Source organism: Cinclus cinclus, chromosome 3, assembly GCF_963662255.1.
Source record: "Cinclus cinclus chromosome 3, bCinCin1.1, whole genome shotgun sequence".
NCBI classification, from domain to species: domain Eukaryota; kingdom Metazoa; phylum Chordata; class Aves; order Passeriformes; family Cinclidae; genus Cinclus; species Cinclus cinclus.
In genome coordinates this window covers 65,997,087-66,011,608 of record NC_085048.1, presented here as the reverse complement: position 1 = coordinate 66,011,608, position 14,522 = coordinate 65,997,087, and the positions used below count along the sequence as shown (strand labels likewise).

Sequence of the window (14,522 nt, the reverse complement as noted above, 5' to 3'; positions counted from 1 at the left end):
AAAAGGGAGATAAACTTCGTAATTGACTGAACAACAAAGAAATTTGTACCCTTCGGCAGCCATGCAGATTTAGCTGAAGTTTCTGTAAGAATAGCTTTTTAATGGAAAAAGTTACCTGGATTTTTGTAGATGCTAAGCACATCCTTGAAATAATGAGGTAAGAATCTTTCCAATAAAAGCAGCACATCCTCCAACTCCTCCAGAATGCCCACAAGCAGAAAATTTTCATTAACATTCAGCTTTGCTCTTTCAAGGGCCCATTCACCAGGCTCCCTGTATGAAATTGATGGGGGAAGACGGAGGAGGAAAAAAGCAAAGTTTAATTATGCATTTACTTCTCAAATTCAAGCCAAGAACACAAGTGAATTAAAAAAAAAAATATTCGGTACTATACTTAGAACAAAAAAAGACCCACCACCAAACCTGAGTAGCTTACTGAACTTTTCCACGCAACATTTACAATTGGATTGGCATGTAAAACAGATCACATCAAAAGGAGGCCAATCAACTGTGTGAAAGTACTCAGTTCTGAAGATATCTTTTGCCAAGTTGTATATAAGCTCAAACTTGTGAACTTTGGTATTTCAACTTGGAAGCACAACCCGTTTGATGGGAGGAATGACTGCCCCGGCGTTGGAAGGTGCTGAGAGGCTGTGGCGTCCCTAAACTACATCAGGAGAACTGTTGGGACCAACCACTGCCTGCTGTTACTTGGCAAATCCTACACAGGACACTACCATTTTCCACCTTGTCCTTCATTTTAATTTTTGCTGAAGTTGCCCTGCAGCTTTGCTATAGGATTTGCATTTATTTTGCTGCGACTGACACTGGTTTTGAAGAACAGTTTAGGTTTCTTCTACATTTTCTCCCAGGAGAAACTGGCAGGATTTCACTACATCTTTATGCTTCTCCATTTCCCAAAAGCACAGTGTAGTTAGACAACCATATGAATCCTAAATCCCTTTCAATAATTCATATTAGTTATGTTCTGGTAGCAGCAGCCATCGTTCATACTGACATGGGATATAATGCCGGTGTCCCAAGCTAAAGGAAATCAGTTGTCCAGATTGCCTGGGAGTGGCTGTAAATCACACCTCGGACCTTGTGCAATAGTGAATCTAACATTTGTCTGAAGCTCTGTGTCATGTGGAAAAGCTTACTACTTTCCACTCCTACCAGAGCAGACCTGCAGCAGGTTTTTCATGCTCTGCCACCTTCTGTGCACTCCTCCATTTTCTGCAAGAGCACAGTGTCCTAACAAACACTGTGTCTCCTGTTTGTAGCTCCTTATTGGACTAAAAAGTAGCTGAAGGGAATGCAAGGGCATGACAGGAGCCACATCTACAACAAGGTACAAAACAGTACTTCAATATGCTGCTTGGGAGCCTCACAGAGATATTTTGTGAAAGCATCAATATAGAAAATTAATGGCATTACTCACACATGAAAGTTAAACGTGCAATCATAAGAATTTGCTAATAAGGCTAAAATATGTTAAAAACGTGTTGTGAAAAATGAAGTCATTAACCTGTTTTGCAATGAAAATGAAGCCATTAATATTTTCTGTCTTATACATAACTTCACTTAAGCAAAAGAAAAATAAGGCAGGATTTTACAACATAGATACTTAGAAATAAAGACAGAAGTCACACATTTTCACTTGTTATTACTGCTACAAGGAATATGGCTTTTGAAAGAAATTCTGGAAAATGTGTAGTTGTTTCATTATGGAGAAGCCTGAATAATACAGAAACAGATTACCTTGAAGAACACACCTAATAAAGAACCAACAATACAAAAGTATTTTAAACCAAGAAAGTGTTTAAAATTATTCCTATATTATTGCACAAAAATTGACTATTGTATCAGTTACACAGCAATATTAGAACGGCATACACAGACATTAAAAATGAGGTGGCTCAATTAAAGCAGTAAAAGCCTGCATTTTATGTAGTTTTAAGCATGAATATGCTTTCTTAGATGGATACAGAAACCTGTACTCCTCATATAGATCTGACACAAGCATCTGAGCAAATAAAAAACAAGTATTACAAAATTACAATGCAGATAAAATGAGTAACCCAGAAAAAAATCCATATAAATACATTAATATTTGATGAATTATTCATGCTATAAATCAAGAAAAAAGAATAGTGCTACATTTGCAGTGCCCTCCTTACTTCAAAATATATGCATACAGTTGCCATATACAGTGCTATAATCCTTGTAATTTCATTTTTCTCATGTACTTTAAGTAATGTCACCTCTTTATTACCAATATTTGATAAAATGTTGGCAATAGCTATGGCTGAACAAATTGAAATACCTTGCATATATTTACCTGCATCTTGGATGCTGTCCACAGAAATACGGTATGATGTAAAATAACCTGGGATTAGAACATTCAGGGTAGTTTTCAAGGATACATACATTAATGTCCTGTGGGGGAGGAAAGAGAAAAAAAGAATACTGTATTTTCCTTTCTCTAACAGCAACTGTTTTCTTTATCCTATACTTTTTATAGTCATCTCAGGGCCAAAGAATTGTGCTCAGGCTATAACAAATATCTTTAAAGTAATCTATTGGTCCATTTATCTACTTCTAAATATCAGCAGGGAAAACAAAGTTATTTTGTCCCAGAATGCAAGTAAAGCAGTTTTTTCCTCCTTGCTGCAAACCCCACAATTATTATACTGAGATTACTCTATGAGTCAAAGTGGGGCACATTAAGCAACTTTCATACTCAGTAACATTTAAAACATTCAGAAGATTATTTTCAGGCTCTCCTTTCTTCTAAATACACCCTAGAGGAAACCTGAAGTAGCCAGAATAAATAAAATCAAGACAACAATTATTACCTCTCTCCCCCCCCCTCCCCCCCCCATTTTTTTTTGTTTTTGTAATTCTGCTGCATTCAATGACAGGAATGAACAAATGCAAGCTGTAATTTGTACATTTCATTCAATATTAGAGCATATATCACTTTTGGTTACAATTCGGTAAACTTCTCTGATTTTCAGAACTGAACTGTGTAAAGCCTACTGAGAATAGGGGTCATTAGAAAGTATTTATCACTTTCATGAAATATCATTAATCTAATTAGAAGCTATTTATCATTTTTCAAAGACTAGGCATAGCTACTGAACTCTGAGGAACTGCATTCCATTTATAGCTTTACTTCAGCACAATAATAAACATGTGGGATTGAGTTCCATTATCCTTATCTAATTTAATAGAGCCTTACTCAGCAAGCAGACACATCCACTCCAGAGACATATGGGGCGAAAAATGGTTGAGATAACAAAAGCAAGGACGGAAGGATCTCACCTTTGCAGAATCAATCTTGTCATTTAGGTATCTGCTTTCACAATGCTATAGGTGCTATACACATCAATAGCAAACCAACAACTAAACAACTCCATATTTTATCAAGTAAATAAAACGTGGTAGAGAACATTCCACAAGACAGGTATGCTTGGCAATATGGAACACATAACACATGGACAGCATCCCGGGCTCTCCCAGAGGAGGGCAAGGTACAGGCCTCCAGCACAGCATCTGCAACTCAGGCCTCCTCAGAGAAAAGCTCTTCCCAGAACTTCAGTCCTCTCACCTAACTTCATTAGAACCCCATTTTGGTCTTGAAACCTTTTCAAGTAGATTTCTGATTCCTACTCTGTCTCACAGTTATGTGAATCCAACTTTATAAGCACACCAGAAGACCCTGGGCTAGGAAGTAAATCATATGGTGAGGAACCATTAAAGAAAACAACATAAAAATTGCCAACTGGGATACAAACAATCCATTTCCCCTGCTTCCTGCAGTATATTCAGGGCTTACCTTAAATACATACCAGAAGATTTATGGGCAAGACCTGAATTTTGACATTAAAGGCTCTGAGCTGAAGCTCACCAGCCCCCCTCCCCATTCTCCATGTTATAAATACTAAGAAATTTTACTGTGGATGTATAGATTGCACAGGCAGTGTGTCTCTCATATCATCCCAATAGGGTTTTTTAACATGAATTACAAAGGCTTATTGTGCTTTTACTATAGACACCACCAGAAATGTTTTCAGTGATACATATTTTTGGCTTTCATAAGAACAAAGACCTGCAATGATTTAATAAATTGCTTGAATTTTAAAAAATCTGAAATATTGCCCTGTCAATACTTTAAATTATGTCCGGTCTGGCTTGCACTAGATAGACAGATTAGATGGAAGGTGGGTAGAACATGGACATAAAACTTAAAAAACCGTAGCAACACCCCAGCTAAGAACATTAACTCTTTTCTCACTCTTATACAAAGGGTGAATGGACGTCAGCTCCTAACAAAGAAACTTAACATTTCTCTGCATGAATAATGGATATGATGAGTCAGAAAATATTCCCTGAGATGAGTATCAATACCCAACACAAAAGTGTAACCAGGACCTTTTTGTAATTGTGAAAACAGTATTTGATTCACATGGCCAGAGAAACATCTGTACAATAAAAGCATTGTAAATTCATATGGAAAATCCTGCAGCTTTAACAAATAAACATCTGATATTAACTCAAAAAGAGATTTTTAGTGTCCTTTTTAGGGTAAACTGATGTAGTATTACTGAAACAACCAGGCTGGCTCTAATCTGTTCTTCCCCACTCCTTGTTGAGAACTCAAGGTTTAAGACAAAGGCCAGGTGAGCTTTCATACAAACAAACCTACAGTCTTTCGCCACACCAGGACATGCACTTCACTTTCCTGACATCAGAAGCACCAGGCTTCCTCTGCACTAGAAGTGCTGTCCTTTCCCAGGCTTTGTTTACCACCACTGCTGTGATCTGTATTCCAGCTGCTGGAGTGTCCTCCTACATTTGTGGCACCCACTCACTGCATGAGATGTGAAATCAGTTTTCAAACAAAAAGTGGGTGAAAGAAAGGTCAGCCTGAGGTGTGCTGTCATTACTGAACTTAAGCATACCTACAGGAAGATGCTGTTTGGTGCTAGTGGCACTCAGGAATTTCTGGGATTTTTTTCAAGCATGGAAAGCCAAGGCAAAATGACATTATTCTAGGCAGTGTTACTCTGCTATCTTCAGCAACGTTAATTAAGCCACAACTCTGACTAAGAACATGCTTTCTCAGCAGAACACAGATCTTTCAGGGCAGAAATGTTTCCATGTGAGACAAAAATTTGCAAGGTGACAGATGACAGACTTGCTCATTTAAATCACTGGAGGAGCCTTGTAAAAAATTATTTTAACACAGTCTGGAAAGATACAGAAGGAAACACACAGAGGTACTTTGATCATAACCCTTCACAATAAAGAAAGAAGTATTTTACTTTATTCCTCAGCTCATGGCTACAATTCATATCACTTACATCCCACTGGGCTTGTGTCTTCAAAGGGGCAGTGGGACGCCTGGGAATCAGCCCTGCGGCTCCAAGCAATAACAGAAACTGTCCTTTTTTCAAATAGTACTGTATTTTTCTACATGTAACAATTTTGTCTGAAAAGTTAAACCAGTAATTTCTGCTTCCTTCTTCCGTAAAATTGCCTTTGAAATAAAAACCAGAACATGCCTTAAATCCTTTAATCTGGGAATGTGTCAGACTAATCTATCAGAAATATATCAAATGTACATTATTACTACGTTTTTTTGAGATTAGTAATAAACAATTTCATTCACCATAGTGAGCTCATACATGCTATAAGAAGAAGTCAGCACCTGATTAAAAACATTTCATAAAATCATTAGGCTTGGAAGAGACCTTCAAGATCATCTAGTTCAACTGTTAACCCAGCACTGCCATAGTCACTCCTAAACCATATCCCCAAGTGTCACACCCAGATACCTCTTGAACACTTCCAGAGATGCTGACTATCATTTCACTGGACAACTTATTCCAATGTCTAACACCTCTTTCAGTGATTTTTTTTTTTTTCCCTAATATCTAATCTGAACCTCCCTGATGCAACTTTAGGACACTTCCAATCATCCTTTCATTTCCTTCCTCAATAAAGCTCCTTTCAGGTAGTTGTAGAGAATGAAGGACTACAAAATCCCAAAATTCCTTTGGGAATTTTAATACCATCACAAAGGAGCAAACTTTAAGGTGCTCTTTTGTAGAACAATAAGCAATTTACTGAAGCTATTGTCTTATGACAAATGCTGTACCATATACAAAATGATGTGAGGCAAGATTTGAGAACTTTTTCCTCATAAGACAAAATCCTAAGAATACTGACAGAAATAGTAACTTGTTTTTTATCTGGTAGAAGGAACTCCCAAATTAAGAAACAACAACAAAACAAAACAAACAAAAAAACCCCCCCACAAACACACAACAAAAAAAACCCAAAAAAACCCAAAAAAACCACAAAAAACCCTTGGGTTTCAAGGCATTACCTACTTTTTGATTATCAGTGTCTCAACCAAAAATTACAGAAACATCACATTCTGCCCTGGGTGCATTTCAGTTATTAGTAGCCCTGACAATTTAAAATAAGCAATCATACCTCAAATACAAACATGCCTTGCAAATAATTTCCATTCCATTTCCATCTCTTCATCTATGGAAAAACACAAAAATATCCTTTTTCTCATAATCAAAACAATACACGTCCTCTTTCTATGCCCTGCCCCTGTGAGATACAACTTCTGTGAAACCAGGAGACCTTGCTCACAGTCCAGGAACAGTGCATGCTCCTTCAGTCCAACGAGGGAAGATGTGGAGGTTTGTCAGCAGCAACCTAAATTTCAAGTTTTCATAAAAGGAAATGAAAAAAAATTATGTGGAAAACCAGTGACTGAGCCCAGCTTACGGTGACTTCTCCTGCTTACAAGGCTTTCCTTCATGCACCACTACAGTCAGCAGTGCAGTCTAGTCCTTACTGTTGCTAGCCAAGGAAAATTATTCCACTCTCCTGAGAGCCACAGAGAATCCTCTCTCAGCTTGCAAAGCGTTTTCTCACATAGTTGGTGTTTGCAAAGAGGTCAAACTGACCATTACATCCTGAGGAGAACGTTGCATCATATAAACTAAACACAACCATGCTAAAAAACCCCCAACATAATTCCCCACCTTCTCTGGCCCCAGCTAGGGAGCTCTGGCTGGCCTTAGAGTGATTGGAAAGAAAATGTAAACATGATGTCTCAGAAAAGGGCTTGTGACTACAAATATGACATGAAAGAAGGAAAAGCACAACTTCTTACTTCAGAAGGCTGCAGAAAGACAGTAAAAAGGTATAGTTGGCATGAAGGTTACCAAGTACAAATGCAGCACAACTCACTCAATCTTACTTAGGAACACAAATTATTTACACATTTTAATGAAACGTAAGATAACAATGCAATACATTTTTAACCTTAGTTAATGAGAGTTTAACTTCACCAGGTGATATTTAGTGTGTGTATTCAATCTCAATCAAATATTTTGATAACTAGAGCCACACAGCAGCAAGATGGCTTCTTTCTTTCAAATACATTTGGTATTTGTGCATCTATGCCAACAGCACCGACAGCAGAATGATGTGGGGTGGGCACATGCTGGGCATTGCTTCCCAAACCAGCACTGCCAACATCCACCAAGCCAAATGTTTCCCATCCCGCGCTGTTGTGGCACTGGGACCCTCCAAGGTGGGCTGCCAGGTGGGGTGAACTGTGCCAAACTGTGTGGGATGATTGTCCTCTGGAGATGACAGCAAGCAAGTTTAACAAGTAAACAACAAGTTTATAGGGACACCAGTGGCAGGCTGCGGAGTGACAGAGTGGGTGGCCATTGTGGGGAGAAGCTCCACAAGATGGCAGAGCAGATCCAGCTAACCCTACAATGCAGAGTTTCTGTCCCCAGACGCCCCCCTGCACCAGCTGTGACTGCCCCTTCACTTCTGTGAGGCTCAGCCAGCTCAAAAAGCAATAGAAACCCTTTTCTGTTCCTCCTCCACTGCCTTCTGGTCTTCTACCAGAAGCGTGAACAACATGGGGCTTGTCCACATTAATGCCACCACAGCACTCCAGCTGCACAGGGTGACACAGGCCACAGTGGATGACTTCAGTCACTACATTAATTTCTTTTATAGTCTCCCTTGAACATCCACACTCTATTGTCTGGGGTCCTCCATGGAATGCAGGTGGATCTCTGTTTCACCATGGATCCCCATGAGCTGCAGGGTGCCATCTGTCTCACCATGGGCTGCAGGGGAATCTCAGCTCTGGTGCTGTAACACCTCCTCCCCCCTCTTTCTGCATTGCCCTCGGCTGTCTGAAGAGCTGCTCCTCTCTTATACTGTCATTCCTCTCTTCTCCAGCTGCAACTGCTCCTGTGCAGTAACTACTTTCCCTTCTTAAACAGATTATCCCAGAGGTGCTACCACCATCACTAAAGGGCTCTCCCTTGGCCAGCAGTGGACCCATCATGGAGCTGGCTGGCATTGGCTCCACTGGATATGGGGGGAGCTTCTGGCAGCTTCTCACACAAGCCATCCCTGCAGCCCTTCTGGCCCCAGTCCCCCACCACTGCTACCAAAACCTTGCTGTGCAAACTCAATACATTTTTGGAGAGGATAATTCTGGAGTTTCTTTGAATTGACTTTCCAATTTCTTCCAGCAAAATGGATATTTTTACTTTCTTCCCCCCACCACCACATAAGTAAATAGCCTGCCAAGTCTAATTGCCACTTTTTTCCCCTGAGCTGATTTGCCTGGGCTAATTTACCTGACTTTTCAGCCAACAATGTATAAAGCTCTTTTTTCTGGCATCTTAACAAGTGAAGCATCAGGTAACAAAAAACATCTTCTGCTAACTATCTACATTTTCATTAAGTGAATAAGTGAATGAATAAGTTATTCATTCATATACAAATTTTCGCTGGCACTGACATAGCAAAAGTGATGAACTATGCTCACAATGCTACTATTTAGATGTGACAAACATGAAACATGTTTGTACATCACTATTTTCTAACTTAAAATTATGTACAACATCAAGAAAACACATAGGTGGATATATTTCTCTCTTTTCTGTTATCAGAAATCATGTGAGTAATTTGTCAAAGATATGTCTTACTGGTAAGAATGGAATTGCTTCATAGTTCTAAGCAGACATCTTATCATATCTTTCTTTTCCATTGCTTTTGTATTTCTCACCTCAAACCATCTTAGTACGGGAAAGATCTTAAAAAAAATTACGAAGAAATTGCCAAAAAAAGGGTGAGTAGCTGCCAGCTGGAAGCAGTGTGTAAGTATTAAATAACCATCCTGTTGCAGAGGACACAGATCCAGGGAAGACCAAAAATGAAGATCATTATACTGTAATCAAGAATGAATCCCATGGCAACTAACAGCAGGGAGACAGTGCATCTGCTAATTCTGTTTACTAACACTTCTTCATAAAAGAACCTGGAAAACTTGTCTGCTTGGATGATAAGCTTTAATAAAATCAGTTAGGGATGCCATATATTCAATTCTGCAAATGCCAAGGAAATACCCACCACCTTAAGGACTTTTCAGCCCTCCCTAATGGATGACATGTGGACACTAGCAAATGGATGCCTATCAGAAAAACACCAACTCATAGAATGGTTTGGGCTGGAAGAGACCTTAAGATCACCTAGTTTCAAACCCTCTGTCAAGGCAGGGATACCTTCCACTAGGTCATGTGCATCAAAGCCCTACCCATCCTGATCTGCCCAACACTTCCAGGGATGGGGTGTCCACAGCTTCTGTGGCAACCTGTTCCAACATCACAGTAAAGAATTTCTTCCTAATCTCTAAACCTGCCATCTTTCAGTTTAAAGCCATTGCCCCTTGTCCTGCCACTCCATTCTGTTTTTAAAAAGTCTCTCACCAGCTTTCTTGTAGGCTCCCTTCAGGTACTGGAAAGCTGCTCTAAAGTGTCCTCTTCCCTTCCCCAGGCTGAACAACCCCAGTGCTCTCAGCCCGTTCTCATGAGAGGCGCTCCAGCCCTCTGATCATCTTCATGGACATCCTCTGGACTCACTTCAACAGATCCATGTCCTTCTTATGTTGAGGGCCCCAGAAATGGACTCAGCACTGCAGGTGGAGTCATAAAAGAAAAAGTCATAAAAGGTAGAGTCTCACTGCCCTTGACTTGCTGGCCACGCTGCTTTTGTAGCAGTACAGGATACAACTGGCTTTCTGCGCTATAGGTACACATTTCTGGCTCATGCGTAGTCTCTGGTCTTACCAGCATCCCCAAATCCTGCTCCCCAGGGCTGCTCTCCATCTGTTCAACCCCCAGCCTGTACTGATACAGAGGGGTTGTTCTGACTCATGTGCGGGACCTTGTACCTGGCCTTGTTGAACTTCATGAAGTTCACAAGAGTCCACTTGTTGAGCTTGTCCAGGTACCTCTGGAGAGCTCCTTTCCCTCCAGGGTGTCAACCTCACCACACAGCTCAGTGACATCAGCAAACCTGCTGGGGGTACACTCGAGCCCTCTGTCGGTGTCACCAACAAAGATGTCAAACAGTGCCAGTCCCAATACTGATCCCAGGGAATGCCACCTGCTACTGGTCTCCACTTGGACATTAAGCCACTGACTGCAGCTCTTTGAGAGTGACAATCCAGCCAATTCCTTACCAACCAACTAATCCATCCATCAAATCGACATCTCTCCAGTTTAGAGACAAGAAGGTTGTGTGGGACAGTGCCAAATGCTTTGCTCAAGTCAACAGATACATCCAGCTATTTATACTCACAAAAGATTGTTCTAGAGAACAAAGTTAATTTCTGACAAGCAACAGCCTCAGCCTGGAGCCGACTGCGAGGCTGAAGTCAGTGGGCTGAAAGCAGACAGAGATGCCACTGGTGGATGAGGGTGCTCCTGGTAGGGTGGTCTCACCACACCTGGCAACGCAGGGCAGCCTTGGCAGCTTCTGTCCAAGCAAGAAAGGCTGCTAAAGAAGACTCAGGTTGTTGAGAAGCATTTTAGCCCAACCATTGCTAAAAGAGAACATGTTTATCTCTACCAGGTTACCATTTGTCCAATCTGTTAAAAAAAAGTTCATATCTACTCTTAATTCATAGCAATGCTTTACCTCTCCTACTGTCAGGAATCCATTACTAGTATCTGATACAAAACCATGCTAATCTAATTCAGAAAACTGCTTTGTTTTGATCTTGCTATACTCAAGAAATAGCTGCAGGACATCTGTTCCATAGAACATTTTTATTCACCTGAAGATTTATATTTCCCTACAGCAATTCATTTTAAGACCACCTTCTGGACTCTTTTCAGTTTTTCAGAAGTCCCAAAACAGAACAATTTTTAACTAAGGCTTTTTCAGTAAAACCAGAAAAGACCCTGCCAGTGTCTTAGTAAGTTCTCACTGAACATGGTAGTGTCAAGAAGGGAATTAAGGAATCATTTCACATCTCTGGCTCCTGGAAAACAGCATCTTTTGTTTACCTAGAAATGCTGTAGCCCAGAAACCACTTGTGTTAAAAACATTAAAAAAAAAATGGAAGAAATACAGAGGAAATCATCATGTGGATTTCCTCATTTCATGAGGAAATCATCATACAGTGGGTCATCACCTCTCTAATACAGCCTTTAAATTCTAAAGCATCAATGTTCAGCCAAGTATATTGTAATACTAAGACTCTGTGACCTGTATTAACAGCAAGTCCTGCTCACAACTGAGCAGGTCATATGCATGACCAGATTACTCAGAATGAGAAATCACACAATGAGAAAAACCACAGGACATCACAGAATGGTGTGGATTGGAAGGGAAGTTAAAGAGTGTTTAGCTCCAACCACCCTGCCATGGGCATGTACACCTTCCACTACACCAGGCTGTCCATATACAGAAAAGGGCTCTCTAGAAAGAGCCTAAGTCAGGAAAATTAGTCTTGAACTGAAGTGACAGTCAAACACACTGTGGATAAAAAAATGGATAAAACAGAAGACTGCCCGAACCTAGCTAGTATTAGACAACACTAACACAATCAGCAAGCAGAAGAACCAGAGTCAGCAGAAAAGCCTCTCTAGCTTGGAACAGGTCTTTCATCCAGTCACTTAGAGAAAAAAACCCAGAGGATAGGATGATTAAGGATAGGAAGCTAAAGGAATAGCTGGTTTCCTTAGTGAAATGAGACACTGAGTAAGATTGCACAACATCTGTTCTAGAAGGGTTAACAGCAAAATACCATTTTTTTCAAGGAATATTAACGGGAGCAGATAAGAAATCTGACCTCAAGGAGATAATAGAAGAACTCTATAATGCTGAAAGATATTCAGCATTAAAAACCATAGATCCTTACAACAGGATACTCTGGATGACAAAGATGTAACTGGATTTAAAAAGAAAAACCCAAAACACAAACCAACCCCCCCTTCCCAGTAACACCCATAATAAAATAGAAATTATGTATTTATAGAACAGAGGTCTATCAAGGGCTATTAAACACAGATATGGCAGCAATATCTGTTGGTAAGCTGAAGGATGTCAGAAGCTGTGGGGACACTCAAGGGAGCCTGCCCTCAGTTTGTACTGGCTTCCCCAGCTGGGCTAGATGATCTTCATTTCTCAAGAAGGGCCTAATGCAGAAAGTTCACACCTCCACATATGACACTACCATTTGCAGCTACCAAGGAATTTCAATGATTCAAAATACCATATGTCCTACAATACAGAAAAGCCTGTTTTAATAATGAGACATTTCTGTAGTTCACATTTTGTTCCCATTTTCTTTCCCAGGTCAAACGTTCCCATTCCTTTAAAACCTGACTGCATATACAGAAATTATACTCAGCAGATTTTAGCCCAAACCTCAAAAATGCTTATATTAACAGAAACACATTTAAATTCTATGAATGCCTCAACATCTTGAAGCTTGCATTACACTTTGCTTTTAGCAGAGGTCCACAAAACTAGTTTAAACAATATAAAAGTTTAAAAGAGGTTTACTAGAACAAATGTCAGAGTCCTGTATACTAAATATATAGTATATTGGAGAAAGATATTGGAGAAAAGAAGTCCATGAGCCAAAAAAAAATTAATTTCATTATCAATGAGCATTAGATATATTGCTTTCCTATATGCCAACACAAATCAAATAAAAGATCATTCCATTTGCCTCTTTTTTTTCCACAGGACTTAATGTGACAAGAATTGGGGAGGAAAATGCTTACTTTGTGCAATAGAGATCTTTAAAATAAGAGTGACAGAGAAGGAAAGATAGGTCCCAAGAATAAAAAAAAAAATATTGCAGGCATCAGGAAAGAAATAATTTCTAAAAATTATTAAGCTTGTCCTAATCTACAGATGTAGCAAAATTTTCACGTAAGAAAATAAGCACTCACTAGCTAATGCATGCTTTATTTCAACATACTGCTCAGTTATAGCTTAGACTATCTGCTGCCATGAATTCCAGTGATACAATTCCCTTCTGCTAAAGTTAAAGAAAGAGAAGCTGTATCCAACAGCTCCTGATATGTCCCTGAAATAATCCAGTCACATCAAGTACACTGTCTAGCAAAAAAGGAAAAGAAACCTGCTGCTGACTTCTGAATTGACAAGAGAAAATATATGAACCATCACACAGTAGACATTATAAATTTCTTTGGGTTTGACCATTTTTTCAACTAGACAGTAAATGTCAAAAACCATAGTATTGACTTTTAAGAAAAAAGTTCCTCATAGTACTAAGGTTCAAATGTCATTTATGTCCCCTTGACCTACCCCATCTGTGGTGGCACTTTCACACAAACCTGTTAAATGGTGAGGAAATAGCTAGAAGTTTGAGTTGTGGACTAATTTTACCTTCTTATTAGTCTTCTACCTAGTGTTGACTGACTTGGAATCTGTCCCTTCATCTCTCAGGGCTGAAATGCAAAAGGACCTGCAGTGCAGAGAAGAAAATCACACTGCTTCTGCATGTGGCTTCCCTGCTGCTACAACTTGAGATGGTTTCTGCTTTGCTGCCCCTATCTAATTTCCTTAGTTAAAATCTTCCTCTTGCTGAAGTTCTAATGCTTTTCTGGAAAATTACTAATACTTTGCATTATTCATAGCACTGCCACTCTGAATAGCATACACAAAATGGAACATATTGATTCCACTTTTCAGTTTGACAAGACTATCATTGTACTGACAACACCAAGTATTAAGGACCTCCTAAAATTACAAGGTTCAGAGGCATAAATAATGCTCCTATTTGCATTTTCTTTTACTTTTAAAATCTGCAGTCATGTGCTGAAGTTATTTTCTATGACTATGAAAAACAAAAGCATACTTCCCTCCCTACACAGAAACCCAGAATCTCTCAATCCCTTCATCTCAGGTGCTACAGCTTCAAAAAGCTCAGCAATCAACAAGATCAAGTATAAAATCATGAAGGTTAATAAATCTGTCAGGAAGAGGAAAAGAAGTGTAAAATATGCTTTCCCCCCCCCCCCTTTTTTTTCGAAGACAATCTCTTTGGATTAAATTCTGAAGACTTTTTTTTTTCCTTCAGCTACTGATGAAGACTTTAGTTTTCTTTTTTTTTTCCTTTGAAATAGAAC

General features: G+C 39.5%; 1 protein-coding gene across 1 annotated transcript in view; it reads right to left on the bottom strand.

Annotated features, from left to right (window-relative positions):
• UST (uronyl 2-sulfotransferase) overlaps positions 1-14,522 on the bottom strand; it is a 146,773-nt gene that overhangs the window by 27,311 nt on the left and 104,940 nt on the right. The window contains exons 6-7 of the mRNA XM_062488933.1: positions 2,342-2,439; positions 116-273 (exon numbers count right to left, since the gene is read on the bottom strand). Coding sequence (XP_062344917.1) covers positions 116-273; positions 2,342-2,439 — 256 coding nt within the window. The remainder of the gene's footprint in view (positions 1-115; positions 274-2,341; positions 2,440-14,522) is intronic.